Here is a 26942-nt window from a genome sequence, read left to right on the forward strand (position 1 = left end):
ACGTTTTATTTTTGTTCATATTCTTTAAGAAGTTTTGCTCGACAGAAATATTTGATTACCGGTAGAGACAAGTGGCAAGAAGTTGGCAACTATGAGTGTAGACTCGGACAAACTTTGCTATAGCTAATAGCTAAATTATATTTTTACTGAATACATACCGTGTAAAATAGTTAATGATAAAATGGCAAAGTGGCATTTCTGGTTGCTCTTGGAGTAAGTATATCTTCTTAGAAACGCTATTACAGATCTAGTAAGGAAGTCATATGACCACTACACGACAGATGTATGCTCGAGTATATGGGAGTTTCTGCACGAATTAGTCGTGCAACTTCCATTAACCTTGTTGCTAATACTTCTACAGCATCTCACCTAGCGACAGAAAAAACAAACGAGTATTGCAACTATAATTCAATTATGATGACACTAGTACCTTTTCTTGATGTGTGTATTTTTCAATCTCTCGGTAGTATCAAACGAAAAAACAAATGAAGAAAATATCAATTCTACGAACACGTGTGAATTCCTAATAAAATGCATTTAAAATATTTTTATCATGTTGGTAGTGTTTCATGTCATTTTCTGATATCGAGGGTATATAAGAGACAGTATGATTTGAGTAGTATCCCTCCGTGAGAACGTTAGTATTTCGCAGTAGCAATGAAGCATTTGAGCAGTTCTTCAAAACCGAAGATGATTAAAAAAAAAACAGCAACTAAATCGAGGGTCTGGTGAGTGAATTGAATATGACACCTATTCCTGATCATGCAGAGTAGTAGGTAAGGTTAGGCTAACTATTATATTACCGAGCGAAGTAGCTGAAGTGGTAGAGCGTTGGCTTCGCATTCGGGAGGTCGCGGGTTCGATTCCCGCTGCCGACCATCCTGACTGGGATTTTCCAGGGTTTTCCTCAGTCCTACCAGGCAAATGCCGGGATGGTACCTACTAAACAGGCCTTGGCCGATACTTTCCCAAAATCCTTTCCATTGTTGTTGTTGTTAGATATCCAGTGTAAAATGGCCTCTGAGCTGTATCTGGTGATTGTTAAATAAAATAAAAAAATCTTTATTTTACTTTATTGTATCATTCATATAGCTACTCTATGACAGCAGCTATTCAATGGTAATCAGAATGCAAAATTGAGCAGTGCGAGATTCTCGCCCAAGCGTGTTATATGAGAATTGTTAGTATGCAGAGCAAGTATGAGCGATTTTGCCTCATTCCTAATTTCGCAGTACCTCATAAATTGAAATAATATGATCTTGTAAAATGTTGCAAGTACCTCTAATCACTGACATATTTGAAGACAGATATTTCGTTATACGAAGAAATATCTTAATTCTCTGTTAACCTAAGGATTTCAAAGAAACGAGAAGAAATATAACAAGTGGTGTGATTTCTTTGGCATGTTAAGACCTGAAGCGCAGCTGCTTATCTCAATGCATATTTACACTTGTAGTATAGATTTTATGGTTGAAAGCCTGTTGTGGCTTAATTTGATGGCTTATTTTCTAAACCCTGGCACAAGTAAAATCACAGACAGATAAAAAGCTCTTTCACAAATAACGCTGTCAAACACATGACATATTGATATGACATATGACATATGACAGTTGTGATACGTGAAAAATGGGGTGTAGTGTGGAGAAGTCACGGCGGTAATTCCGAACAGTGCAATTTACAGTAACTGGCAACGCTGCGAAGTGAACTGAAGTACTAATTCATTTCTTCACGGGACATATTTATAGGAGAAATGGTTAAGTGTGAGGACGCTCTGTACGTGTAAGAAAAATTAGAAAAAAAAACCCTTCGTGTTATAAAGGTAAGTGAGTAGTTGTAACCACATAGCATAAATAACATTCTGGTTTTGGCAATAATATTTTATGATTGATATTGCTGAAGATAAAGTTACTGATGTATAACATCATATTCATATTGCTCTGTTTTGTTCAGGCCGGAACTGGAATATTCCACTCAAGTACAGAGTGGGGTAAATGCGAACAGAAGCTCCTTGTTCACGTTGTAACTTGATTTTAATGGATGACAGTTGAATAAAGACTATTACTGCATTTTCTGAAAGGAACAGTACTTTAATCCTACTGAGAGGAAATGGATTCTGTGCGACAAGTGTAAGGAGTGGTGCTTTGAGAATTGTAATGACTTCGACCCAGAAACCTCGGGTATCCAAATATACTTGTGATCTGTGTCGTGCAACTATGAGTAGGCGTAGATAAGTCAACAGTGAAGTACGAAGCCTGCACAATAGTAACTCTACTTGGACCTATGCTGCTAAAATAAATATAATTTGTAGTAGTATCACGGTAGGGTTACAATAAACTTAACATAGGTTTTCATGCTTTGTCCGATACGAACATTAGGACAGCAGATTTACGCATGTTAAAACATTTACAGACAAGCGCTATGGTGCAACCTGTTTTTCATTCATAAGTTAAGTTCATATAGGCTTTTGTCAGTCATGTTCATATTGCTAGTCATATTTATATTTTATCAGTGATATTTCGTCAATGTTATATTCTATACAGTGCCACTGTACAGTGTACAGTGTTACTTTCTATAAATTACATTACTGTAAGTAGGTCGTTCGGACTTACCCCACTAGTGGGGTAAATCCGAATTTTGGTATGTCTTCTATAACTGTTCATGTACTCTCTACTATTTAGAGTAATGTTCAAACATTATATCCGTTTAAAGCACGAAACAATATTCTTTCATTAACCCTAGAAAATTTTTGTTCGTGGTTTACGGCCTTCCAGAAAAAGATCGATATTCTTAAGTGTTCGGAATTCCCCCTCTCTTCCCTATATATATATATATATATATATATATATATATATATATATATATATATATATATATATATATATATATATATAGTCTAGTTACAATTATAACTATTCCATTCGAGATTTTTTTCAGTTCAGATGACACGGAACGATGGGGATTTCATTTGATATGGAATATAGGCTAGCAAATGTTTTGTTTCATGAACAATATAACTTTTTACTTTGTTCTTTTTCATGAGTATTTCAAGAGTCTTATTATTTTTGAATTTTTTCTTCTGTAGATACAGTTTGTTTACATTAGCTAATTTGAATGAAAAGATAAAAAATATGCTAATTTAATGAGTAACAAGTGTACTAGAATCAAGGAAAACCTGATCGAGACTGTTACGTCGGCTGAGATTCAACTGCATTTTCATGACGCAAGTACTTGCCAGTACGCTTATTTAATTACGCAGTTTGTGAGTATAATGACAGGGAAGTGGGTCGCAAAACCAGAAAAAAATTGGGAATAATTAGACAGCAAAATCAAAATTTATGGTGTATGTTAAATATTTCCAAGAAGTCATATCAAAGGTACTTTTCATTGGAACCATCTGCATGATATAAAGGATGCAAATCAATTTCTTAAGCTGAGATACTGGGAAATTACATACAGATATTATTTCGAAAGCTACTCAAGAAGAAGTTTAGTGATAGCTTAAACCACGACGCATTTTTGTAAACAGGTAGGTTTTAAAATATTATTTTACAAACCTAAAACACCACAGTTAGAATTGTAATTTTACGAATGTGTGTTACGGTTATCAAAAATGAACTCTAAATACAAGTATACGATGTAGCATTCTCTTTAGATAACAATTCGTCAGGGAATTATGGAAAGCATTTAATATTTTTCTTTGTAGAATGATCTTAACTTTGCTCTGAGTCAATGCTCCAAATTATATTCGTTCATGTAACTAAATACCAATGACTTCGCATCCCGCCCTCGCATTGTAGATGGAGCATGGCATCAAAGTAAAGTATTCCTTCAACATATTGAACCCCCCCCCCCCGGTGTTAACCCCAATTGTTGTTGTCAATCTACTCACAAAACCATTCGAATGTAAACTTGAAACTTAACTGAGGTTACCTCTCGTAACATGCTAACATAACAGCCAACAACCGAGGTTTCAGTGATTGTCCAAATAATTATCAATTCCTTCAAATGGAAAGAAGTCACGACATCAATGTGTCCAAGAGAATTTTCGAATTGAAGAGACTATTGTTGTAGGATCCAGTCACGCAACACTCTCTTCATTGTTTCATTGATCTCGCGATCAAGTTGATATGTTGTAAATACAGTTGTGGGGCATTAGAGGTTTGACTGTAGAGTCTGAATTACAAATACTCAATCAGTTAACATGAGATTGGTATCATGCTTGCTGTTATTATGCTCAGAATCTAAAGATTGACTTTCTGATACCTCGAGTCTATAGATAGAGCAGCTCAAGTCACACACGGATCTTCTGAATGTATCGTCGAACCTTTTCTGGACGTTTGAACATTTTGGAGTGCCTGAATAAGATTCCAATTAAAGAAACATTGGCTGGAATAAAATATCTTTAAGTCTTCGGTCTCGAGATAAAGCAACATGTAATATTTCAGGAGCATCTCTTTATCCTCGAGATCAATGACAACTTTTGGCAATGTCTTGGCTTGGGATTAGTGAAGTTACGCAGTAACAAACAGTGTTCGGTATCTGTTATCGAGATAAATTTTTACCATATTTGCTGTACATGCTAGTTGCTGGAGAGGTAAGTATGGCTTTATTAGGAGATCAAGATCCAGTGTAGTTAGGGAAGCCGACGAGAGGTTGTTAATTAAGATAGTTCATACTAATCATTAACCCGATCAACATTAATTAATAAGATTAATTCCTCTCTCTATTTATATTGCTATCAATTATTAAAATGTTTTCAAATTTACATGTTTTCTTCCTTGTATAGATCAATGTAGGCGTGAACCATAGTAGTATATATATTGTTTTTATCAGTATTAAAAAAAGTGGATCCTTTGATATATTACATATGTATGAATTTTAGTTCTTTTCTTTTTATTTTTCGATTCGTTAATCATCCTTTCACTTATATTGAGTAGCGTAACTCTGACGCTTCTTAGTCTCATCTCTGTATTCAACTTTAGCTCGATCTGCTGAGTACGTTTTGCTGCAATGAAGTGCTGTTGTATTCATCATTTTCTGAGAAGATTCTCCTTGCAGTCGAATCAATAAGAGCGTTGTTCCAGTCAATACGTTGGACTAAAAGACTTGCTCATTCTTCTTAATCTTGAAATTAAATGCCATTCAGCTTACCAACTCTTAAAACTATAAGTTCAACACAATCGTTAGTCATTTTAAACATTTCATTTTTTACTCTTTCTCAACCCATGCTAATGAGGCCTGAACGTGAGCTTAAACGTCATCGAGATGTCACTCTTCATCTTAGCGACCCGAAAACTATGAATTCGATACTAACATCGGTTGTTTTTTTACTATTTTTACATGTTAACCTATCACATTCCCTAAGATTGCTAGGGGCGTTTTGCTCCCACACTACGACATCTATAGTGTCACTATATATATCAGTGATCCCGAAAGTTACGGATAGCACACTTTATATATATATATATATATATATATATATATATATATATATATATATATATATATATATATATATATATTTGCATGTTACCCACTTCCACTCTCTGAGGGATGCTAGGAACGTCTTACGACAATGTAAGTTTATTTGTTTGCAGCTTGCAAAGCATGTGTATAAGTTTGAAAAGTTACTAAAAGTGCTCCATAATTATGCTCGAACATATATATATATATATATATATATATATATATATATATATATATATATATATATATATATATAATTGCGTCCTTTTGGCAAATTATTAATAATCTTCTTAATCTATATTCACTAGCATCCTTTCAAATCTGACATTTTTAAATCTAATTTTGGGTACTAAATACCAGCTTGATAGGCTGATCATTTTTTACTGCATTGAAGAGTAATTGTTCCGTTCTTCATTCACTGGAAAGATTCTCCTTGTAGCCGAATCAATTATGTAAAAATGTGTGTGTTTACATATGCAATAAGTTCATTATTAACTAATTATATATATTGTTTGAACATAATATACGAAAGAGGAAATGATATAGATATTGACAAATACCGGTACCTTTTTTTTAAAAAAAAAACTCACATTTATAATTTATTTGTATATTACATGTAGTTGGCAACCATGTCTCTGTGATACTGAAACAATTAGGCCATATCCTTTTCTATCGCATAGTATTCTATAAATGTTGTATTCATAACTCCAGAAAAGATATGGAATGTTGGTCCTACGTTACCTATATTCATGCAAATTGTCCGAGTAGAGAGGGAGAAAGGCGGTGGCTGGTAGTACGAGTTTTTGAAATCAACGATGTAAACGAAACATTTACACTGTTGTTGACACAATTAGTAGACTTTTAATACTATTAAAAACAACTCAAGCTATAAGAGAATAAAGTAAGAAAATGAACATATTCTCCTGGAAATTCTTCAAAGTTTCGTTATTTCTCGAGTTCTGGGACTATTCAAACTACATTTACCAACAAAGAAAAAGTCACTTAACTGTAACTCAAACTGGTTACACGGTAGATTGTACCTGCATTTCAATTACAACGCGTCTGAATGAACCTTATGTCTCACTTTGCTAAATTCAATTCTCTACTTTTTCATTGCGAGTGAGAACATATTGTGGTTTTTATGACAGTATTTTTAGAGCAATGAATACAAATTTCAGTGTACTTTTAAAATATAATGCGATACTCCTCAATTCCTTTTCGTTTGTCTCTGAGGGATTGTTGTAAGGTTATAAGGGAATACAATAAGGAATATTAAGTAAATTTCAAAACATCATTGTATGGTTTTCCTCTTTTGGTAGTACTCAAAATAAAGTAATACCAAAAGAAGGGCCACTTAACTGCAATTTAAATTAGGAGTAATTCGTATTTCTATTTTAATTGAGGTTGAGATGTATATATCAAAGTATAACTCTACGATTTTCCTGAAAAGCAAAATCTTATAAAGAGGGCAAGTTTTAAATTCATTTTATTATCAAACCAGTGGTAGTCGAGTTGCAAAAATATGCATGATCACTTATTTTGACATTTAGAACAATCAAAGAGCAAAAAATTAGTTTTTTCCCCCGTCAGAATTTTTGATTAATTGACAATTTTCCCCAATAATTTCCACGTAGTACCTAAGTACGTACACTTTCCGAATTTACCTACGTATGCACAGTTTCCGAAGGAAATTTCTTGAAGTCTAGACTTCGGGAAAGGCTATTTAGCAGAAAGTAAATACCAGAAGCTCATTTCAGAAGGAAGTTACGATTACACCAAGTCACGGGTTGAATCTCTTTTTGGCTGTAAAAAACCGCTTTTGGTATGCCCTGATTTTAAAAATTCATTTTGAAACGATATTTTATGAGTTTGGAGCTCCAATTAATTCGAACTAGCATCTGCAAATTGCTGTGACAGATGTGGAAAACTTGTTTAAAATGTGCTCTTTGCAAATGGTTTGTCCATTTCTTTATAAAAATATGAATATTTTATAATTGGATACGAAGTTACACAGTGGTATAGTACCTACTGTCTAATATTTTCATTAACCTAGTATTGTACCGTGCTAAGAGTATACTAAGTCATTGTTAAAAGCAGATAAGTATAATAAAACATATCAACTTTTAACAATGACCGATTCATATCTATCTACCTATCTCTCTCTCTCTCTCTCTCTCTCTCTCTATATATATATATATATATATATATATATATATATATAATATATATATATTCGTTTGCGTCACTGAAATGTCAGAGGGGCAGGATTATTCTGATGATTAACATATATATTAACACAACAATAATTAGTATACGTAATGATTTCTATACAATTTATTACATTGGCCAAGAAGTGAAAATTTTATAAGAATATCTCTACAATAGAAAACTCCAACTAATCAGTTCTATTAATGCATGCTTTGCTTCTACTATCTAAGGGAAATGATGAGAATGGAAAAGAAAGAAGTAGTTACATTTGTATCTCTAAAGTTCAGTAAAATTCGTATATTTACTTACCTTTATTACATTCTTCAGCTCCACGAGCAACCGTTGAAAACAGAAATACTAGGAAAATAAGAAAAGTTTTTAGAATTAATTTTTATTTTCCTGGGATTGTTTACAATCATTCTTATGTGCAACTAAGGTCTATAGCATTCTCATAATATATCAACTATACTGAGTTATGTATCAATATTATTAGCAGGCCATGTCTATTCTATTCAAATTCTGTATATCTATATAAACTCAAGTTACCTAATGAGTAAAATATGAAAAACTATTATGAAAAATGTAAAGTATATGCCACGAAAGCTATATAACACTATTACTACTAAGTATCTATATTAGATAAATTAAGAGTAATATGCAACAAATTTCATTAACATCATATTAAAATTTTGAACTACGGTTTTCCTAAAAGCCTAATTTTCCTGACTGTAACAACACCAGACTTCAGATTTTTAAAAGTAAAATCACCAAACTTGGCAAAATTGTGAATGATTCTCTTGGTTTTAGGGGTCTTTTATATATGCGTTAATATATTTATCAATAATAGCAGCTCATTTTTATCTGCCACAAAGCAATGCCTTTTGAGTTTCTAAGACGTATGCATGCGTGGACATTAAAAATGCACCACTAAAAAGGACAAACAACGTCCTCAAATGTGATAGAAGGTGCACCTACGTGCAAGAAAAAGTCATGTATTTTCTAAATGACTTTTAGTCAAAAATTTTTCCGTTTTCTCGATGTAGGGTAGAAGGGGAGAATTGGGTGGAGGATGTAATTGGGCGGAAAACTTAGAAATGTATTTTGCATTTCAGTGTATTTTTATGAAATTTAATTACACCCAAATGTTGGGTGGGTAGATGTTGATCAGAACAAAAGCTTTGATGAATTTTGAGAGAGTGTAATAATAATAATTTAAAAAAAACTGATTTGATTGAGAAATGACATATTTGAAGCCGAGTTTCAGGTTTGTGTTTTGGTTTGAGTTACAATAAATTGTGCCTTTGTTAATATTTTGATCCTGATCTTTAACTGCTGCTTATAAACATCATAAAGATGATGCCGTGAAGAGCAGCAATCTTGAATCCTCATTGTGAGGGAGTTATTTTTTTAAATCTGTACCTCCCAATTAGCCCCAGGGGTAAATGGGTGGAATGCCATAAGTGAATATTTTTCGGTTAGAATTCATTTAAATGCTGTGCTATATTTGTCTTTTGTAGTGTACATATTTGTTTCATAGTACATTGTGCTTATTAAGCTACTTTATTCAACTTAGGCCTCCAGTGGCCGTTGCATATCAATCCAGAGTTCCAACACATGCCCTATTCTAATAGTTTATAGTTATTTAGTGCTAGTCTTATTATCTTCTCCTATGTTTGTTTGAATAACAGGGCCTGTTCTCTTGTTTTTTTATTTTATTTATTTATTTATTTATTTTATTTATTATTGTTATTATTATTTATTATTATTATTTTACGTTTTCGGCCAAAGTAGTGATGAGCGTAAGAGTCTTGGTTTTGCAGTTTTTGCAAGAGTCTTGCATGCAAGACCAAGACCAAGAATCCCGATTCAAGATTAAGACCCAGGCCAGGGGGTGCAAGACCAAGACCGTACCTGCAAGACCAAGACCAAGACTCTTGCGCAAGGGTCTTGCATAAGTACCGGTACTACTTGATTTTTTTTTATAGAATGTAAAAAAGAAGGGGAAAAAATCATTACATCATTTACTTGAATTTCTTGGCTTCAGTAAAAATACCGCTGAGTGATGTGTTCCCAGTAGTTTATGCAATCCGTGTAAGTCGATCTGCCCCTATAGCATACTAGCAGCGTTCACCCCGCTTCGCTGCGGTCACCCCGGAACGCAATAAACTTTGTTACTTAGATATTTTTTACTTTTTCGCTTTCAAGTGATATGATAAAAACCATAGAAGATTGCAGTAAATGTTAACATTATATCGCCTGTCATTTATGTTAACCCGCCCCGCTTCGCTGCGGTCACCCCCGAACGCAATAAACTTTGTTACTTAGATAATTTTTACTTTTTCGCTTTCAAGTGATATGATAAAAACCATTATAACGCCTGTCATGTATGTTAACCCGCCGAGTGACACGGTCATGCGGGTTGCATATAAATACGTTTATTTTTATACATATGATGAACTAACAAAGGATTTGTACGTAATGGACACCTGAATGGTCAATTATCTCAAGACACTGGTAATTGAAAATTAAAGTGATATGATAAAAACCATCTAGGGTCCAAATCCTAATAACCCCCCAAAAATAAAAGAAATTGGTTCAGCCGTATTAGCGTGATGAGCGGACAAAGGATTTGTACGTTCTCTTTTATATATATAGAAGATAGCTACAATATATCGCTTCCTAAATTGGTTGTTCGAGTTTTATGTAGATATTGCTCATTTTCAAGCCACGCAGGTGTTATCTTCGCCATGTGAGCTTTTTTTAGTGGACAAACATGTGTGCGTCTGTTTTCAAGAGGTTATTGTGTTTTCTCCTACTTTCTTCATTCCACCATTTCAGTCATTTCTCATCACCACCGTCTCGCTTAGCCTTGGTGCATAATCGTGGGACGTTAAACTAGATATTTCGTTTCATTTCAAAGCATATTAGTGGTGTTCTTCTTCCAAAATTAAAGATAAATGTAGTGTGGAACATTGGTAATTCCGTACACCGTAGGTGTCGACTGCAAGGATATGGCCTTGGCTCCGAGACTCATGCTTCCGTGTGTGTTCGTAAAATTTATATCTAAATAACAATCTCATGACATTGACAAAAACTTAGTGCATATGACCACAAGTTTGATTTTATGGGCGGATGCTTATACGTTGAATAGTTGTTAATGAATATAACTTTTAGCCTCCTTAGGTATATGGCACATCGAAAATTGAGCGATATAACATTATAGTATAACAATAACTCTATATTATAAAATTGAAAGTGACTATGTATGTGGCTCCTAATCTCTTGAATCACCTAACCGATCTCGATGAAATTTTCAACATAGATGAGGTTCAAGCCTGGAATGTTATTTGTCAGTTCACTTTGATGGAACAACATAGGGGAGGAGGAGGAGAAGAGGGAGAAGGGGGTTTTATATTGATATACAAACATCAATATAAATAAAAATTAAAATGACTAAGTTTGTGACTTAATAACTCTTGAAATACCCAACCGATCTCAATCACATTTTTAACATTTTTAACATATTCGGGGCTGGAAAATGTTTTATAGTTGAAGGGTAAGGGGAAAAAAACAAGGAATGTCCATGTATGTGCTTTTTCGGGTGGTTTGCCCTATCTGTTGGTGACTCTTGGTACTATTTGATTGTATATGCCATGCATGCGTAGATGTAGAAATGTCCATGTAAAATGGGCAAAAGATTTAACTAACCCTATTCTTGTTACGGGGGTTTCAATATTAAAACGGTATTTTCTAGAAAATGCAGTTTTGTGACATTTCTTCTTTTTTCCCCTTACCCTTTCACTTTGATGGTAGAACCTAGGGGAGGAGGAGGAGAGGGGGAGGTATATCAGGCACCTAGCCAGGATTTCGTAAAGGCATGGCATGAAATACTGTGGTCATCACACCAGGGGCTCGATCATTCTAAACTATTTTACTGGCAACAAATATTGGTTCGTTTAGCCAGAATTTCGTAATGAGAGGGGGGGAGGAACAACACAGATGAAGTTCAGACCTGGAACGATTCTTATCACTTTACTTTGACGCTACAACGTAGAGGAGGGGGAAATATGTGTAAAAAACCATAAATGAGTGTTTTTGTGACTTCATCACTCTTGAACCAGCCGATGTTGGGGTGGTTTTTATCATATCGCTTTGACGGTAGACTTTAGGGAGGAGAAATGTACAAAAATTAATAAAACTAAATAACTCTTGAACCACTTGTTCGATCTCGATCATATTTTCAACATTTTCAACATAGATGAGGTTCGGCGGACCTCAGATGGTTTCTGTCATATCCCTTTGATTGTGCTGCTTAGGGGAGGGGGAGGAGAGAGATATTTAAAAATGATCGAAAATGGCCGATATTAGAGAGGAATGTATAGTTTGGGAGTCACTGCGATAAACAGTGACACTTCCAATGTTGTTTAAATCCAGCACCGTAGCTTGGCGGAGGGGAGGTGAGATATATAAAAATGATCAAAAAATACGAATATTAGTGTTGAATCCATAGTTTTCGAGGACGATGAGCTAAATAGTGACACTTCCGATACCGTTTACGACCAAATTCAGGTCCGTAACTTGAGGGAGGAGGAGATATAAAAATATCAAAAATGATCAAATATTTGTGTCGAATCCGTAGTTTTCGGCGTCGCTATGGTGAACAGTGATATTTTCGATCCCGTTTAAATGCAAATTCAGCACCGCAATTTGAGGAGGAGGAGGGGAGTGAAATATAAAAATCATCAAAAATGACCGATATCAGGTAGCGCTTTAGTAATAGTAAAAAGTGACTGACTAACGAAACATACATATTTTTTTTTAAACTTAACCCAATGAAGTGGGTAATAGATGCTAGTAATCCATATTTACAAGTGAGACTGACTTGGTAAAGTTGTTTCAAATAACTTGGAGTTTAATGCTGTTATTTTGTATTTTTAATATCGGTCAAAACTATCTATATAAATTGAGTTTACACAGAAGACATAGACAGTTGAATCGTTTTCAGTTTTCACTCAAATTATTCTTAAATATTAAGAGGTTGGATTATAATAATTATTATTTTAATTTTTCTCACTTCTTTTGGTCAATATTGCTAAACTTATGATCATCGTCATAATCATCATTATAACTATTCTGCCATTATTGGCAGGTCACTTGCTGCAACTGAGAAGCTTCGATGTACGGTCATCCTCAGCCAATGTACGGTGATCTTCGTTTTGACGTAGAATTTTCTGTTTTAATACCTTCCTTCAATGTCCGTAATGTCCATATTTCTGCCTCATAGAGTACATATTGGAATCAGTAAAACAAAATCTCAATATTTAATTGGAATTTTGTTCAATACAAAGATTAGCTAATCGTGGTTGAAAAGAAAAAAACTCTGACGCCTTCAGAGTGTAACAATAATTTTGCGATTCATGGTATTTCAGTAATCTATGCCGTCTTCATTTTCTTTCATGCGTCTTAGGGGTAGCCTCCCCAGTTTTGGGAACCAGTGGAGTATTGGATCTGTTAAAAAATATAAAAAGATTACGAAACATTGTGATTTATCTTATAAGTAGTGAAGCGTGGGCACCCATTAAAAAAATAAAGGTCATCACCTATGTTGTACTCTATCATCATACTTACAGGAAGGTAAACTATATTACATTTAGAAACATACATTGTATTTCCGTTACTACTGGCGTATTGTAAAGTTTATTATCCCCTATATCCAGAGTAAAATTTACCTCTGAAAAGCATAAGATTTCTTAAAAGCAAGACTTGCAAGACTCTTGCAAGCAAGACCAAGACCAAGATTGGGTGTGCAAGACTAAGGGTTCCAGTGCAAGAACAAGGCCAAGACTGGATGTGCAAGACCAAGACCAGGACCAAGACCACCCTGGTCTTGGTGTTGGTCTTGCATTTGCTCATCACTAAGCCAGAGTTTTGACGGCTTATAGTTTTTTCGTATGTGATACATTTTGGCTTACGTTCACAGGACAATATACTATGCTGTAAACAACAACTTGAAGGCTTGAAAAGGAAGTCAAATATCTTTGAGATTAAGAAATAAGTTACTCCAAACTTAGGCCTCCAGTGGCCGTTTCGTATGCCAATTGTGCTGATGCTGTAAATAGGACCTGTTTATCAATTCAGAGTTCCAACACATGTTCTAGTGTAATAGTTTATAGTTATTTAGCGTTCGTCTTATACCTTCTCCTATGTTTGTTTAAATATCAGGGCCTGCTCTCTTGGCTTTTCTATATCCTTTTTTTTTTTTTTTTTTTTTTTTTACATTTTCGGCCAAAGTTATGACCGCTTATTTATTTATTTTTTTTTTCGTATGTGATACATTTTGGATTAAGTTCACAGGACAATATATTATGCTACAAACATTAACTGGGAGGGTTGAAAAAGCATTGAAATATCTTTGAGATGTAGAAATAAGTTACTCCTTAGTTTGCGTAAACAAAGGTGTATATTTTTTTTATGGCACATAACACTATTAGTTTTTAAGTGGAATGCATGTTATACACATCAAATTAAAGCTTGATTTTTCTTCATTTACACCCAATCAACCTCAGGGGTTTATGTGCACCCGCAATTGTTTATTTATTTATTGAACAAATTCCCAGATACAGCATAACTTTGCCATTTTACACAGGGACATGCTAACAAAAGAAAAAAACAAGATAACAATAACAACAACATAGAAAAAAGAGTGTAAGAGTAAAACTATTCCGTCAAAGCTCGCTTAATTGCTCTTTCAAACACTGGGTAGCTCGAAAATATGTCCACATCAGTTGTTACTTGATTATAACTGTTTGGTATTCTATAAAAAAGAGACCTCTGTATAACAGCCAACCTAGGACGGGCAAGATGGAATAGGTGGGTACTCCGGGTGATGCGGGAAGGGACACGTAAGGATAGTTCCTGAAGTAATATTTCCGATCTTAAGTTTCCATTAACTATTTTATGTAGATATTTCAGGTCAGAGATAGTTCTGCGTACTTCAGGAGTCTGAATATTAAGATGTCGCAAGAGTTCCTTCTTAGATAATATTCGAAGTGCAGGAACACGAAAACGGACTATAGCGATGAAGAAATTGAGAACAGTATCAAGTCTGGAGAGATGTGTAGGTGCTGCCATGGCCCATATGGGAGAGCAGTATTCGATCTTGGGCGCTATTAATGTCTTATAAAAAGTTGCTAATGAAGAAACAGTGCGTAGTTCGGTGAATCGATAAAGAAGTGCCAACATGCGCATTGAATTCTTTAGTATTGAGGAGATGTGGTCAGAGAATGTGAGTTTTGAATCAAAGATGACACCAAGATCATTATGACTAGCAGAATGTGTGATAGGGGAATCGTTGATATGGTATGTGGAGGGAACAGGAGACTTTTTCAAAGTAATAGTAATACTGTCACATTTCTTACTGTTGAGTTTCAAGTGCCACATTTCAACCAGCCTGTAAGGTAATTTATGTCTTCCTGTAGAGCAGTTGTGTCATGGAGACACGATATTTCTCTGTATAACTTACAATCGTCAGCAAAAAGCAGAAGGCCACTAGGTTGAGCTGATAAGTGCGTGTAGAGATCATCCATATACAAGACAAACAGCAGAGGCCCAAGTACACTCCCCTGAGGCACCCCTGAGATCACGGGTTGGGGGTTAGAAGTCGCCCCTGAAAGAACAACTCTCTGTTTACGGTCCTTCAAGTAGCTTGTGATTAGAGAGAGAAATTTGCCATGTACATTAAATCTATTGGAGAGTTTAAACCCAATTACCCCCTTGTACCCACTTACCAAGGGGGTAATTGGGTGGAAATCAGACCAACAACAATAAAATGTTGCAGCATCAAAAGTAAAGGTGCCGAAAGGTTACCACTAGCACAGTAGGTGCAGAAGAACCTGCAACATTCAATCAGTTCTTAAGAACTAGAAAAACACCTATAACCTGTGAGGGGGAAAAGGTTGCAAAACACTCCCAATTCCCCCTTCTACCCTATTCGAAATTTTTAAAAGTTTCAAGAAAATGAAAGATTACTAGTAATTATATTTTCAATGTTTTATCATAGCGTAAAATAATTAAATCAGAAGCAAAGGACAAATATAGGCAAACCTCTTTTTCCTCTTAACACTGAAAGAAGAAATAATATATACAGAATTATTTAGTGTTTAACGCAGAACATTGAATTTTCACTCTGAAGAACAAGGCTACCGTGGAAAGAGGCTACATACGAAAAGTTTTATTGAGTCTTTCTGTCATGAAGTTGTTTAACATATTATCCCAATACTTGTATCACTTAGTATTTAACATTCATTTACACATATGAAATAATCAATGAATATTATATATTGAAATACTAAACTAGCAAATTTATTTGACTGTCCTCCTACTTAAATTAGCAACTGAATCGTCCCACTCACAGCCAAATTAATAGATGATAAATGTTTAGTGACGAACGAAACTAATAAAACCAAAGATCAGCGGTTCGAATCCACCTTAGGAACTATCTTTTGATTAAGTGAAACTAATACTAGAATAAGAAAGAAACAAATGAAGTATTGGGGGCACAATTAAGACAAGTCAAAAATACGTTCCGTACATAAAAAAAAGAACACCTATTTTGCTGCCAAAGCATCCTTTAGACGAAACACAAGTCACTCTGCACACACAGTTGAAATATAGGCGATGCTATTTAAAGATCCTCGGACTTTTGAGTGCGTTCCTTTTTGACAGTTCGTATCTTTATTGCTCTGCTTTCGAAGTTATTATAAGGTCTTCAATTGTAAGTGGAAAGTATTTTAAGAAACTCAGAAGAGATCCAAACCAATAAATAATATCTTTGTGTACAAATTAGTGGATCTTATCTGTACTCGTGGCTTTTTTCAAATAAAAAACTGTGAATTAATATATTGTGAGTTTCACTTCACGGGACCACCAAAGCCGTGTGACCCTTAGAATGTCCGGTATGTTAAACAGTAAAAGAAATCTGAAACCCCGATTTCCTTCAGATAAGGATGAAAAACAATCGAAATAAAATAAATTGGTTTAGGCAATAACTATTGAGTAATCCTATCTTTTCTTCAGTATCTTTTTAAAAAATTCGTATTATTATACTGTTATTCTATAATTCGTTACACGCTCTCTAAATTCATATATAATCAGTTTTCTTTTTCTTTCAATAAACTATAAATAAGCAAATGTTTGGAGTTAATTATATCATTAAATTTCTCTACCTCTTTCCTTGTAAAGCAAAGTGATATTCTGAAGATATTTCTAACAAAAACTTCAAATACCCCGACCCGTCTCATATAGCTTCGTCCCTGAAAAGGACATTAAACCAATATTAGAATAAATGCAAATACGAGTGTATGTTTTCATACGAATAATGTGGCAATATGTTACTTCTCAGTTCGAACCAGTAATATATTTAGAACCACGTGTATTAATTTGCACTCACAGGGATTTTGGATTTCATTCTGTAGACCGGTGATTCTCAATGGTGTGTCGCGTAGTCTTCTAGAACTTGCCCTGATATTTTAGAATTTAAAAATTCTAAAGCATTTAATAATTAATTGAAATCAACTTTGAGACAGATTTATCAGTCATTGTACCTTGCGGTGCCAAGAACAACATAGTACATAGAAGAACATACAGTACTAATAGTAAGTACATAGGGTCACTACTTTAGTGAAAATTATAGTCTTACAGTTACAGTATTATAATTTATATTATTATTAATTAAAAAAATCGAATAAGTGTGTCGCAATGTCGTGCGAGGTCAGTAAAGCAAGTCATCTCTCACAAAAGATTGGGAATCACTGCTATGGGCTGTTATGGGTAGTTTCTAAATATATGGGGAATAAACTCTAAAATTATAGGAGGTTTCAAACTCCTTCTTCCTCTTCCAATCATTACTAATAACTATATTCAGTTTATACGCAGTAATAGTAATTGCGATGTATCTGAAGATTCTGTACCTTTTGTGGTAGAATCCAAAGATTGAAGAGCCAATGTGAATTGATCATTTTCCTTTACATTATAATCATTCTGAAAATTTTGTGATTTCCATGCATAAAAACTAGCACGATTTACGATGAAGTTAAGCTCAATGACATGTAGAAAATGGTTTGGGTACAAAACCTCGCGGACCAAATACTCGCCTGGGCAAAATCTCGCCGACACAACCTCGCAAGCCAAAAAGTCGCCGGGCCAAAAACTTGCTTGTCCAAAACCTTGCCGCTCAATATCTCGCGGGATAAAAACCTCGCCTGTCCAAAACATCTCGTCATACCCAAGATCTCGCCTGGCCAAAACCTCGCGGTCGTGATCTCCGGAACAGAATCTCGCCTGGTCTAAACTACGCGGGAAGTAATCTCACCTGGGAAAAAATGTCAGTATAAAACGTCATGACGATTTCTTTGGTGTAGAATGCTCTATATATTGCCATATGTATATATTTTGTAATAACACATAATTGCATTAAAATAATGAGAAGAAAAAATTCTAACGTGTGTTATATAAAATCTCGATGAAATTTTAAACACCGATGAGGTTTGGGCCTGAGATGTATTTTATAATTAACTTTGACGGCACAACGAAGGAGAGGGAGAGATATATATAAAAATAAATAAAACTTAACAACTCTTGAACCACGATACCAATTTCGATCTAATTTGCCACACAGATCAGGTTAGAGCCTGGGATGGTTTTTATCATTTCACTTTGACGGGAGGGGAAGGGGAAGGGGAAACATAGAAATACGTAAAGATGAAAGTGGCTGCGTTTGTGACTTAATAACTCTTGAACCACTCGACCGATCTCGATCAAATTTTCAACATAGCCAGGAATGGTTTTTATTTCACTTTGACGGTGACCTTAGGAAATTCTAACAAAATCGAATAATATTTATGAAAGTATGAAATTATATTTAAGTTTTTACGTCCCTCGATTATGTCCTATAAGTTAAAGAAGACGTAAAATGAAGGAAATGATGGAATAAAAAAGTTGAAGGAAACGGAAATACCCTAAGTAAGCCCACGCACACGATATTTTCTATATTATTATTATTATTATTATTATTATTATTATTATTATTATTATTATTATTATTATTATTATTATTTGTAATATGGAATTGCATATTAAGAAACTCATTGGGTAAATTTTGAGCATTTTTTTTATTTCGCAAGATTTTGGCCATGCGAAATTTTACTCCGTGAGGTTTTTGGGCGGCGAGATTTTGGCCACGTGAGATTTTGGGACACAAGGTTTCGGCCACGCGAGGTTTTGGGCGGCCAGGTTTTGGACACGCGATATTTTAGCCCAGCGAGATTTTGGCACGCGAGGTTTCCGGCGGCGACGTTTTGGCCATGCGATATTTTAGCCCAGCGAGATTGTGGCACGCGAGGTTTTCGGCGGCGAGGTGTTGGCCAGACGAGGTTTTGATCCGCGAGATTTTGGGAGGTGATGTTTCGGCCGCGAGATTTTGTCCGTATCCCGTAGAAAATATATAAATTTATTTACAATTATAATGCGAATGAACTTCATTCTTGCTCTTATTATAAAGACCATCCTGCATTTAATTGTTAGAGCTCGAATTAAAGCTATTTTTCTCCTTGGTTTGTAACAGGAAAGTTTCTTTTATTTAACGTTATAAAAGGCTAAATACGAGTTTAATTTAAAATCTAAAAAGGGTAACGGGCCTTTCGTGAAGGAAACCGCTATCTCTTTCTCAAACTCTAGTAGAAATTCATTACCTTGAATGTCACAAGCAAAAGAAAAAAAAAAGCCATCACCTTGAATAGACTCCATAATAAAAAGTTACCCATTTCGTGTTGTTCCGTTGAGAGGTCTTTCTCAGTTTACCTAAAAGTGCTAAAAGGCAATAATAAAAGTTTTACTCCAGAAATTTGAAGAATATGACTTATCATTCAGAGAAATAATGCCAGAAAATTGTCTCAAGTGGTTTAGCGGCAGGCCGGTAGCCAGCCCAAAAATGGATTTGGGCGGTCGAAGTTAAGGGGGCCCGATCCAACAATATTATAGTTCATCACCATATTACAGTTCATTTGCAAGCCTACCGTGAACATTTTAGGGGGCAGCAAAAATTTTGGGGGGCCGGCTCCCCTCGGACCCCCCTGGATACGGCCTGTGTAGCAGTATCCTTAAGGAGAAAGGTCGATACCGTTCAAGTTTATTATTATTATTATTATTATTATTATTATTATTATTATTATTATTATTATTATTATTATTATTATTATTATTATTATTATTATTATTATTATTATTATTATAGAAAGAAATGCAGAGGTCCTATTAAACGCTTGCAGATACTTGGGTTTATTTATTTAACAATTTTATTTATTTACTTATTTATTTAAAAATCACCAGATACAGCTCAGAGGCCATTTTACACTGGATATCTAACAATAACAATAACAAGGAAAGAATTTTGGGAAGATATCGGCCAGGGCCTGTTTAGCAGGTACCATCCCGGCATTTGCCTGGTAGGACTGAGGAAAACCCTGGAAAACCTCAGTCAGGATGGTCGGCAGCGGGAATCGAACCCACGATCTCCCGAATGCGAAGCCAATGCTCTTCCACTTGAGCTACTTCGCTCGGTAGAAGTAAATGCAGAGAAAACTAAATACATGCAAGTCCGTCGAGATTGTAATACCTGTACTGTAAATTATGGATGCAATACTTTCGATAAGGTGGATATTTCCAAATATCTAGGATCAAAACAGAACAAAACTATATTCACCCAGAAATTAAATGTCGACTAGAAGCAAGGAATTCGTGTTATTATTCAGTTCAGGGCCGTCGCGTGGGTTGTAAGCGCCCGGGCCGAGAATCCCAGCCCCCCTTCCAGTGTGTTATGAGAAACAGCCAGAGTTTATTCTGTACTCCTAGATTTAAATATGGAATGTAAGATCATAATGTAAGATAAAAGAAGTTGGTATTATGTCAATTTTTAAAAAAGTGAATTGCTTTTGTAGCTAAAACATAAAAGTTAATGAAAACATGGTTTTGACTTATTGAAATCGAATGCTATTCTCGTTTATTTTGAACTTTATACACATCAACATAGTAATAACATAGAATATAAAAGTATTAAATTCCAAGATTAAAAACTCTGTTCTCACAGAGGGCTGGAGAGAGTTCGGGTTGAATAATCCTAGATGATGTTTTACATTACCGGTAATTTTCAAGGTCAATACTCTATAGTGAGTTCCTCACGGATGTAATCTAGGTCCCCTGTTCTTTCTTCTTGTTGTTAATAATATTAAAACTTGTCAAGTTCTTTTGCCGACACTCTCAAATTACACTCCAAACTAAGTTCAATTCATAACTGCGCGAAACTTCAACAGGATCTACAGAGAGTTCAAATATGGTGTGATAAGAATAAATTAGTTCTGAGTGCGTCCAAATGTAAATCTGTATCTTTCACGAGAAAAGAAACTCCAATTAACTTCACGTGTACAATAAGTGGCACTTCCTTATCTACTCCAAATACTATCAAAGATCTAGGAGTTACATTTGACGTTTGCTCAACACGTTGACACAATAACGAGTAGTGCATATAGAAACCTAGGTTTAATTTATCGGATAGGACAGGATTTCTACAAAGAATCAACATTTATAAGGTTATATTTTTCATATGTGAGGTCAAAATTAGAATACTGTTGTACTGTTTGGACACCAAATGTCACTAAATACCCTGATGTAATAGAAAATATACAGTTTAATTTTTTTAATGCTTGCATACAAGAAAACCGGTTTCTACTCAAAGTATGTAACCTGTTAAGACTTAGTAACGAATTTTAGTTTTCGAACATTAGAAAATAAGAACATTAGAAAATAAGATATAGGTGTTTGATCTGTTATTGTTATATAAATTATTAAACGGTAAAATTGACTGCCCAGAATTAATTTCAGAAATATTATTACGTGTCTCAATAAGTAAGACTAGAACAGCAAACACTGGGACATTCTATTGTAGAAAAGCAAGAACTAACATATTACATAAGTCTCCTTTGTGGAAAATGTGTGTGTGTGTTTTTTTTTTATATGTCCGAAAACAAGTTAAAAACAAAACTGCAATAACTTCTGCAGAATTAAAGGACGTATATTTGTATATGTATAATGATGAATGTATAATAGTGTATGTTAGATAATTATGTATATGAATTTATAACTGAGCATTAAGCCTATTGTGTTGTCCTTATGAATAAATAAATAAATTTTACTTACCCATGCCCTGAACATTATTAAAATGTCTGAATTAACATTAATTTTTTCAAACTGTTTTATTTACCAACATAACCTGAATTCCATGAATTTTGTTGATTTGTCGTCTCGACGGCCCCCTGGTCGCGGCGCCCGGGGCAATCGCCCCGGTCGCCCCACCCACGCGACGGCCCTGATTCAGTTCAAGACCTTTTGTCGTCACGAATTCTGTCGAGGAATTTGAAGCTTAAAATATATAAAACAATAATCATGCCTGCTGTGCTGCATGGTTGCGAAACATGGTCGCTTACTCTGAGGGAAGAACGCAGGCTGAAAGTGTTTGAGAACATTTGGACCCAAGAGAAATAGGAATGGTGAATGGCGGAAACTATATCGCTTACCAAACATTGTTAGGATAATCAAATCCAGGAGGCTTAGGTGGGCACGACATGTAGCCGGAATGGAAGAAAGTAGAAATGCTTTTAAAGTTTTAATTCGACATTCAATCGGAAAACAACCATTAAGAAGACCTAGACGCAGAAGGGAGGACAATATTAAGATCAGAGCCCTGCAAACCCAGGCCCCAAGACGGCCCGGCCCGGATGGATCTGTATTCTATGTCCGGCTCGACCCCATCCGGTCCGGCCCGAATCTCGAGCCAGGCGGAGAACGGGCCGAGCTCCAACCGGGCCGGGCGTAACCGGTCTGAGAACAACCAAGTCTGATAATTCAAGTCAATCCTTTAATATGCAATGGAGAATGAGAAATGTGTCGTCATAATATTGTAATGTCTATTTGTCCTTCTCGAACGGGAAAATCGTGTGAAAGGTTACCCAAGATTTGCTTTCTATATCCCTATTCTGTCTGTCTATTGGTTACCTGTGCTTGCTCTGTCCAGCCATGTTTATTACACAATAATACAGCTCATTGACGTAAAAGTCTTATACTACACTCATTAATGCATTACGAGTAACAGAGAAACTATGTAAAACTACTACACCGTATGTGATATTAATACTACAATTACTACTGCTAATACTACTATTACTATTACGATTACGAATGCTAGTGCTAATTCCACTATTGCTGCCACTGCTACTACTATTACTACTACCACTACTGCTACTACTCATTACTATAGGCTACTTATACGACAGCGAATACCATTACTGTTATTACCAGTAATACGAAAACAAAACAATGAAAATGAAATCTTTTAGTTTTACGTCCCACAGTTATGCCGGCTATGCTAAAGGAGACGGTGATGATGAGAAATAATTGAAATGGTCGAATGAATAAAGTGGGAGCAAACGGGAGAACGCTGAGAAAACCCGCACACACTGTATTTGTCCACCACAAAGTTCATTTGGCGAGAGCTGGGATCCAACCAGGGGCCCCATGCACCAGAGGTGAACGCTCAACCAGTGAGTCACCGTTCCAGGAACACCTAATCAATCCAGGCGTCTTGGTAATTTATTTGATCATTTGTTATATTTGTAGTATCATACTATAAACAATACAGGGGCATGTAACACCATTTGGTATTTGCCTTGCTAATTGAACAATACTACAAATTGCACTGATCTTATGAACACGCCAGTTCATGGTTTTGACCTCCGTGGTGTAACGGTAGCGTACCAAATTCTACTTAGTAGGTCAAGTACTTGACTTTATCATACGTTCTTTAGGTAACTACGGCTCAGGCCGTATGGATGATGAGGGGATGAATTGGTGGAATGAAAACAGTGGGAGGAAACGGGACTCCCACGCACACGGTGCTTGTCCACCACAAAGCTCACATAGCACTAGCTGGGATTGATCAAACGACTTCTAGCACCAGATGTGAGTGCTTTACCTACTGAGCCACCGTTGTTCCTCGTAGATGAAGCATCGCTTCACATTCTATGCAGACCGGCCATAATAACTTGCATTTCTCCGCTTTTTCTGTACTTAGAAGGTAAATTCGGTACCACCAGACATGTCAACTCTGACACGAAGTCGTAGCAGTTGTAGTAGTATTAGCAGTGGTCGTAGTAGTAATAGTAGAATTAGTAATAGTAGTAGTATTACAGTACTTAGCAGTCTTTAATAAAGAGTCAGTTTCACAAACACATTACGATTAACATAGGCTGACAACATTAGTTTCCGATCCGCCTCTCAGTGTCCGGGCCGGAATGTGCCCGGCCAGGAATGAGCCCTGCACGGTTAGGGCCCGGTCCCGTTTGATATTACTTCAAAACGGGCAGGCCCGGGCCGGGTCGGGTCGAGTACATTCCGGGCAGAACCGAGCGCGCCCGGCGCGTGCAGGGCTATGATTAAGATGGACTTCGCAGAAATAGGAATACAAAGTGGAAACTAGATCCAGTTGACTAACGATAAAAGTCAGTGAAAAACTTTTGAGAAGGCGGCATTGAACCTCCGGGTTCCGTAGGCCATAGAGTTTATTATTATTATTATTATTATTATTATTATTATTATTATTATTATTATTATTATTATTATTATTATTATTATTATTATTATTATTATTATTATTATTATTAGTGATAGTAGTAATGATAGTAAATATGTGAGTTGTAAAAGCGAACGATTTTTTTAAAATTTGATTATTTGCATCACCTTATTACTCAGCCCTACCAATTTCAATCCCAATAACCCAATTTGGTGGTTACGTTCCAAACAAACAAACAAAGAAAGAAAAGCCTTGTTTCTTCAGAATCAAATATTTATTTTCAGAAGTTAGCCTGAAACATGATCTTAAAGCTGGTGTGAATTATTTTCCTTTATCTTTGAGTGATGCCAGTCATTAGCAATAGAGTTCACTGATTGATTGGCTATTCGTTTAATACAGACGTCAGCACCTAGACTATTCGTTCCCCTCATGATAAGGCCAATGAGCACAAATGTTATACATTAAAAATTCCAAATAAAACACGGCCAAGGTGGCTCAGTGGTACAGCATTCACCTCTGGTGCATGGGGTTCTTGTGTTCGATCCCAGGTTGCGCCAAGTGAACTTTGTGGTGGACAAACACCACGTGCGTGAGTTTCCTCGAGGTTATCGCGTTTCCTCCCACTTTCTTCATTCCACCATTCATTTCTCATCATCACCGTCTCCTTTAACCTAGCGACGGTATAACTGTGGGACCTAAAACTCAAAATATTTCATTCTTTTCTTCAAAATAAAATACTTAATTCTATTAATTAAGAAATTAGAACACTTTTAAAAGCTTTAAAAATTAAAAGAAGGATCATGAAAAGGCTTAATGGATGAGAAACAAAATAGGAAAAATATATAACAGGAAATAAAATCCCATTATTAATAATAATACATAAAAGAAAATCATAAAAAGAATAAACTTACGAGGAAGGTCCATAAACCGTGAGAGTTGAATTTTGATGAAAATTAGTGACAAGATTCAGTTCGAGATGCTAAGTAACGTAGTAATAGTCACTCGATGCTCAAATGCTTCGTTGAGCTGCTACACCGACGCCATCTTGAAATCCAATAGGCAATGTCCAAGAATATCCTTTTGGCATAAAAATGAAAAAGCTCTTGGTAATTCTGACTTCAACATTGTAAACCGGGATAGGGCATCTATATGTGGAAGTACTTCCAGTGCATGATCGCCATCTTGAAATACACCATATTGAATCGCGGTAAAATATGATAAATGGCAAGGGGATCATGTGGGGTTTCAAATAGCATTGGAATTTACTCCTGAATCCATTTTCGTAACCAATGTTTACATATCAGTTTTCAATTCAGAGTTAAGAGCTCTTTCACCTACAGGAACATATAAAAACTGTGCGAGTTAGATTTGTGTTATGAAACATGGTCGTGCGAGCAAATGCAGGGTTTTAACTAATGCAGTAGTAGTCATTTGATCCACAAGAGCCACTATACCAATAAGATCTTGAGCCTAGTGAGAGAAATCCTTAATTAAATTGAAATGCCTATAGTGAAAAATGGAATAGCAGCACTGTAATAAATTATACCTATTTCAAAGTGCGATGGAATAGACTGGTGGTCGATGAAACACATGTTTAATAGTACTGAAGAGCAGAGAACACCAAGGGGATTGTTCAGATATATATATATATATATATATATATATATATATACATATATATATTAGAAAATCCACTATAATCAGTAGGTCCAGGTCTCCTTTAGCATAGCGGGCATAAGCGTGGGACGTTGAACTGAATCAAACCAAAAATCTATTTTAGGCAATTTTACATGGTCCATTATATTGTGTTTCCTTCTCCAATCTTGAAACCTTACGCAAAGACCCTCATTGTTGCAGAATATTGCGTTCCTTTCCAATACTCATATTTGACAACCTATAATTTACCGTGCATATTACGAAGTTAAAATACTTTAATGCATTTATTGTCAGTTTGTCTAAATAAAACCGACTTATCGCTGACGCATTGAACAATGAAGGAGATTTAAATTATCAGTTCACAGCCTATTCTTAGAATATACACCTGGAAACTTAGAATTCACTTTTTCTTGTGTCTGTTCTGCTATTAGTGATAAGAGAATGCATACACACCTGCTAAGAAGAGTGGGAATAAAGATTGTTACAAGACTCAATATTAAGTTGCAATCCATAAAAAAGAGCCTCTTCTTGCTTTCTCCTTCAATATTAAATAATTAAATATCTGCATTTTTCCACCTTTAACGATAAAACACTAGCTTATAATAAGGGCAAGACTAGTTTTCATATCAAAACTGTGATAAATAACTAATTGTAGCAGGTGTTTCGAAAATTTATTTATTATTTAAATCTCATACTTGACAACTCAAGAAATTCATTTGTGATTTGTTTATGCATGTGCTTTAACACTTTGTTTTTGAAATACTCTATGGGAATGTGGTGAATTTCCCCAATATTGTACTCCGTACTATTAAAAACTAACAAAGTAGACATTAGTTCTCTTGAATTTAGACTATTGTTTACGGTATTAAGACATAGCACGCAGAATTTTGAATTTTCCTACAGGCAATAATTGCAACATGGATGTGCAGTGATGTGT

At 35.3% G+C, this 26942-nt stretch overlaps 1 protein-coding gene across 1 annotated transcript in view; it reads right to left on the reverse strand.

Annotated features, from left to right (window-relative positions):
* Positions 1–26942, reverse strand: part of LOC145668035 (UPAR/Ly6 domain-containing protein qvr-like) — a 101564-nt gene that overhangs the window by 51592 nt on the left and 23030 nt on the right. The window contains exon 2 of the mRNA XM_081735504.1: positions 7984–8031. Coding sequence (XP_081591630.1) covers positions 7984–8031 — 48 coding nt within the window. The remainder of the gene's footprint in view (positions 1–7983; positions 8032–26942) is intronic.

This window comes from Thermobia domestica, chromosome 13, assembly GCF_964235325.1.
Source record: "Thermobia domestica chromosome 13, izTheDome1.hap1.1, whole genome shotgun sequence".
Taxonomy (NCBI): domain Eukaryota; kingdom Metazoa; phylum Arthropoda; class Insecta; order Zygentoma; family Lepismatidae; genus Thermobia; species Thermobia domestica.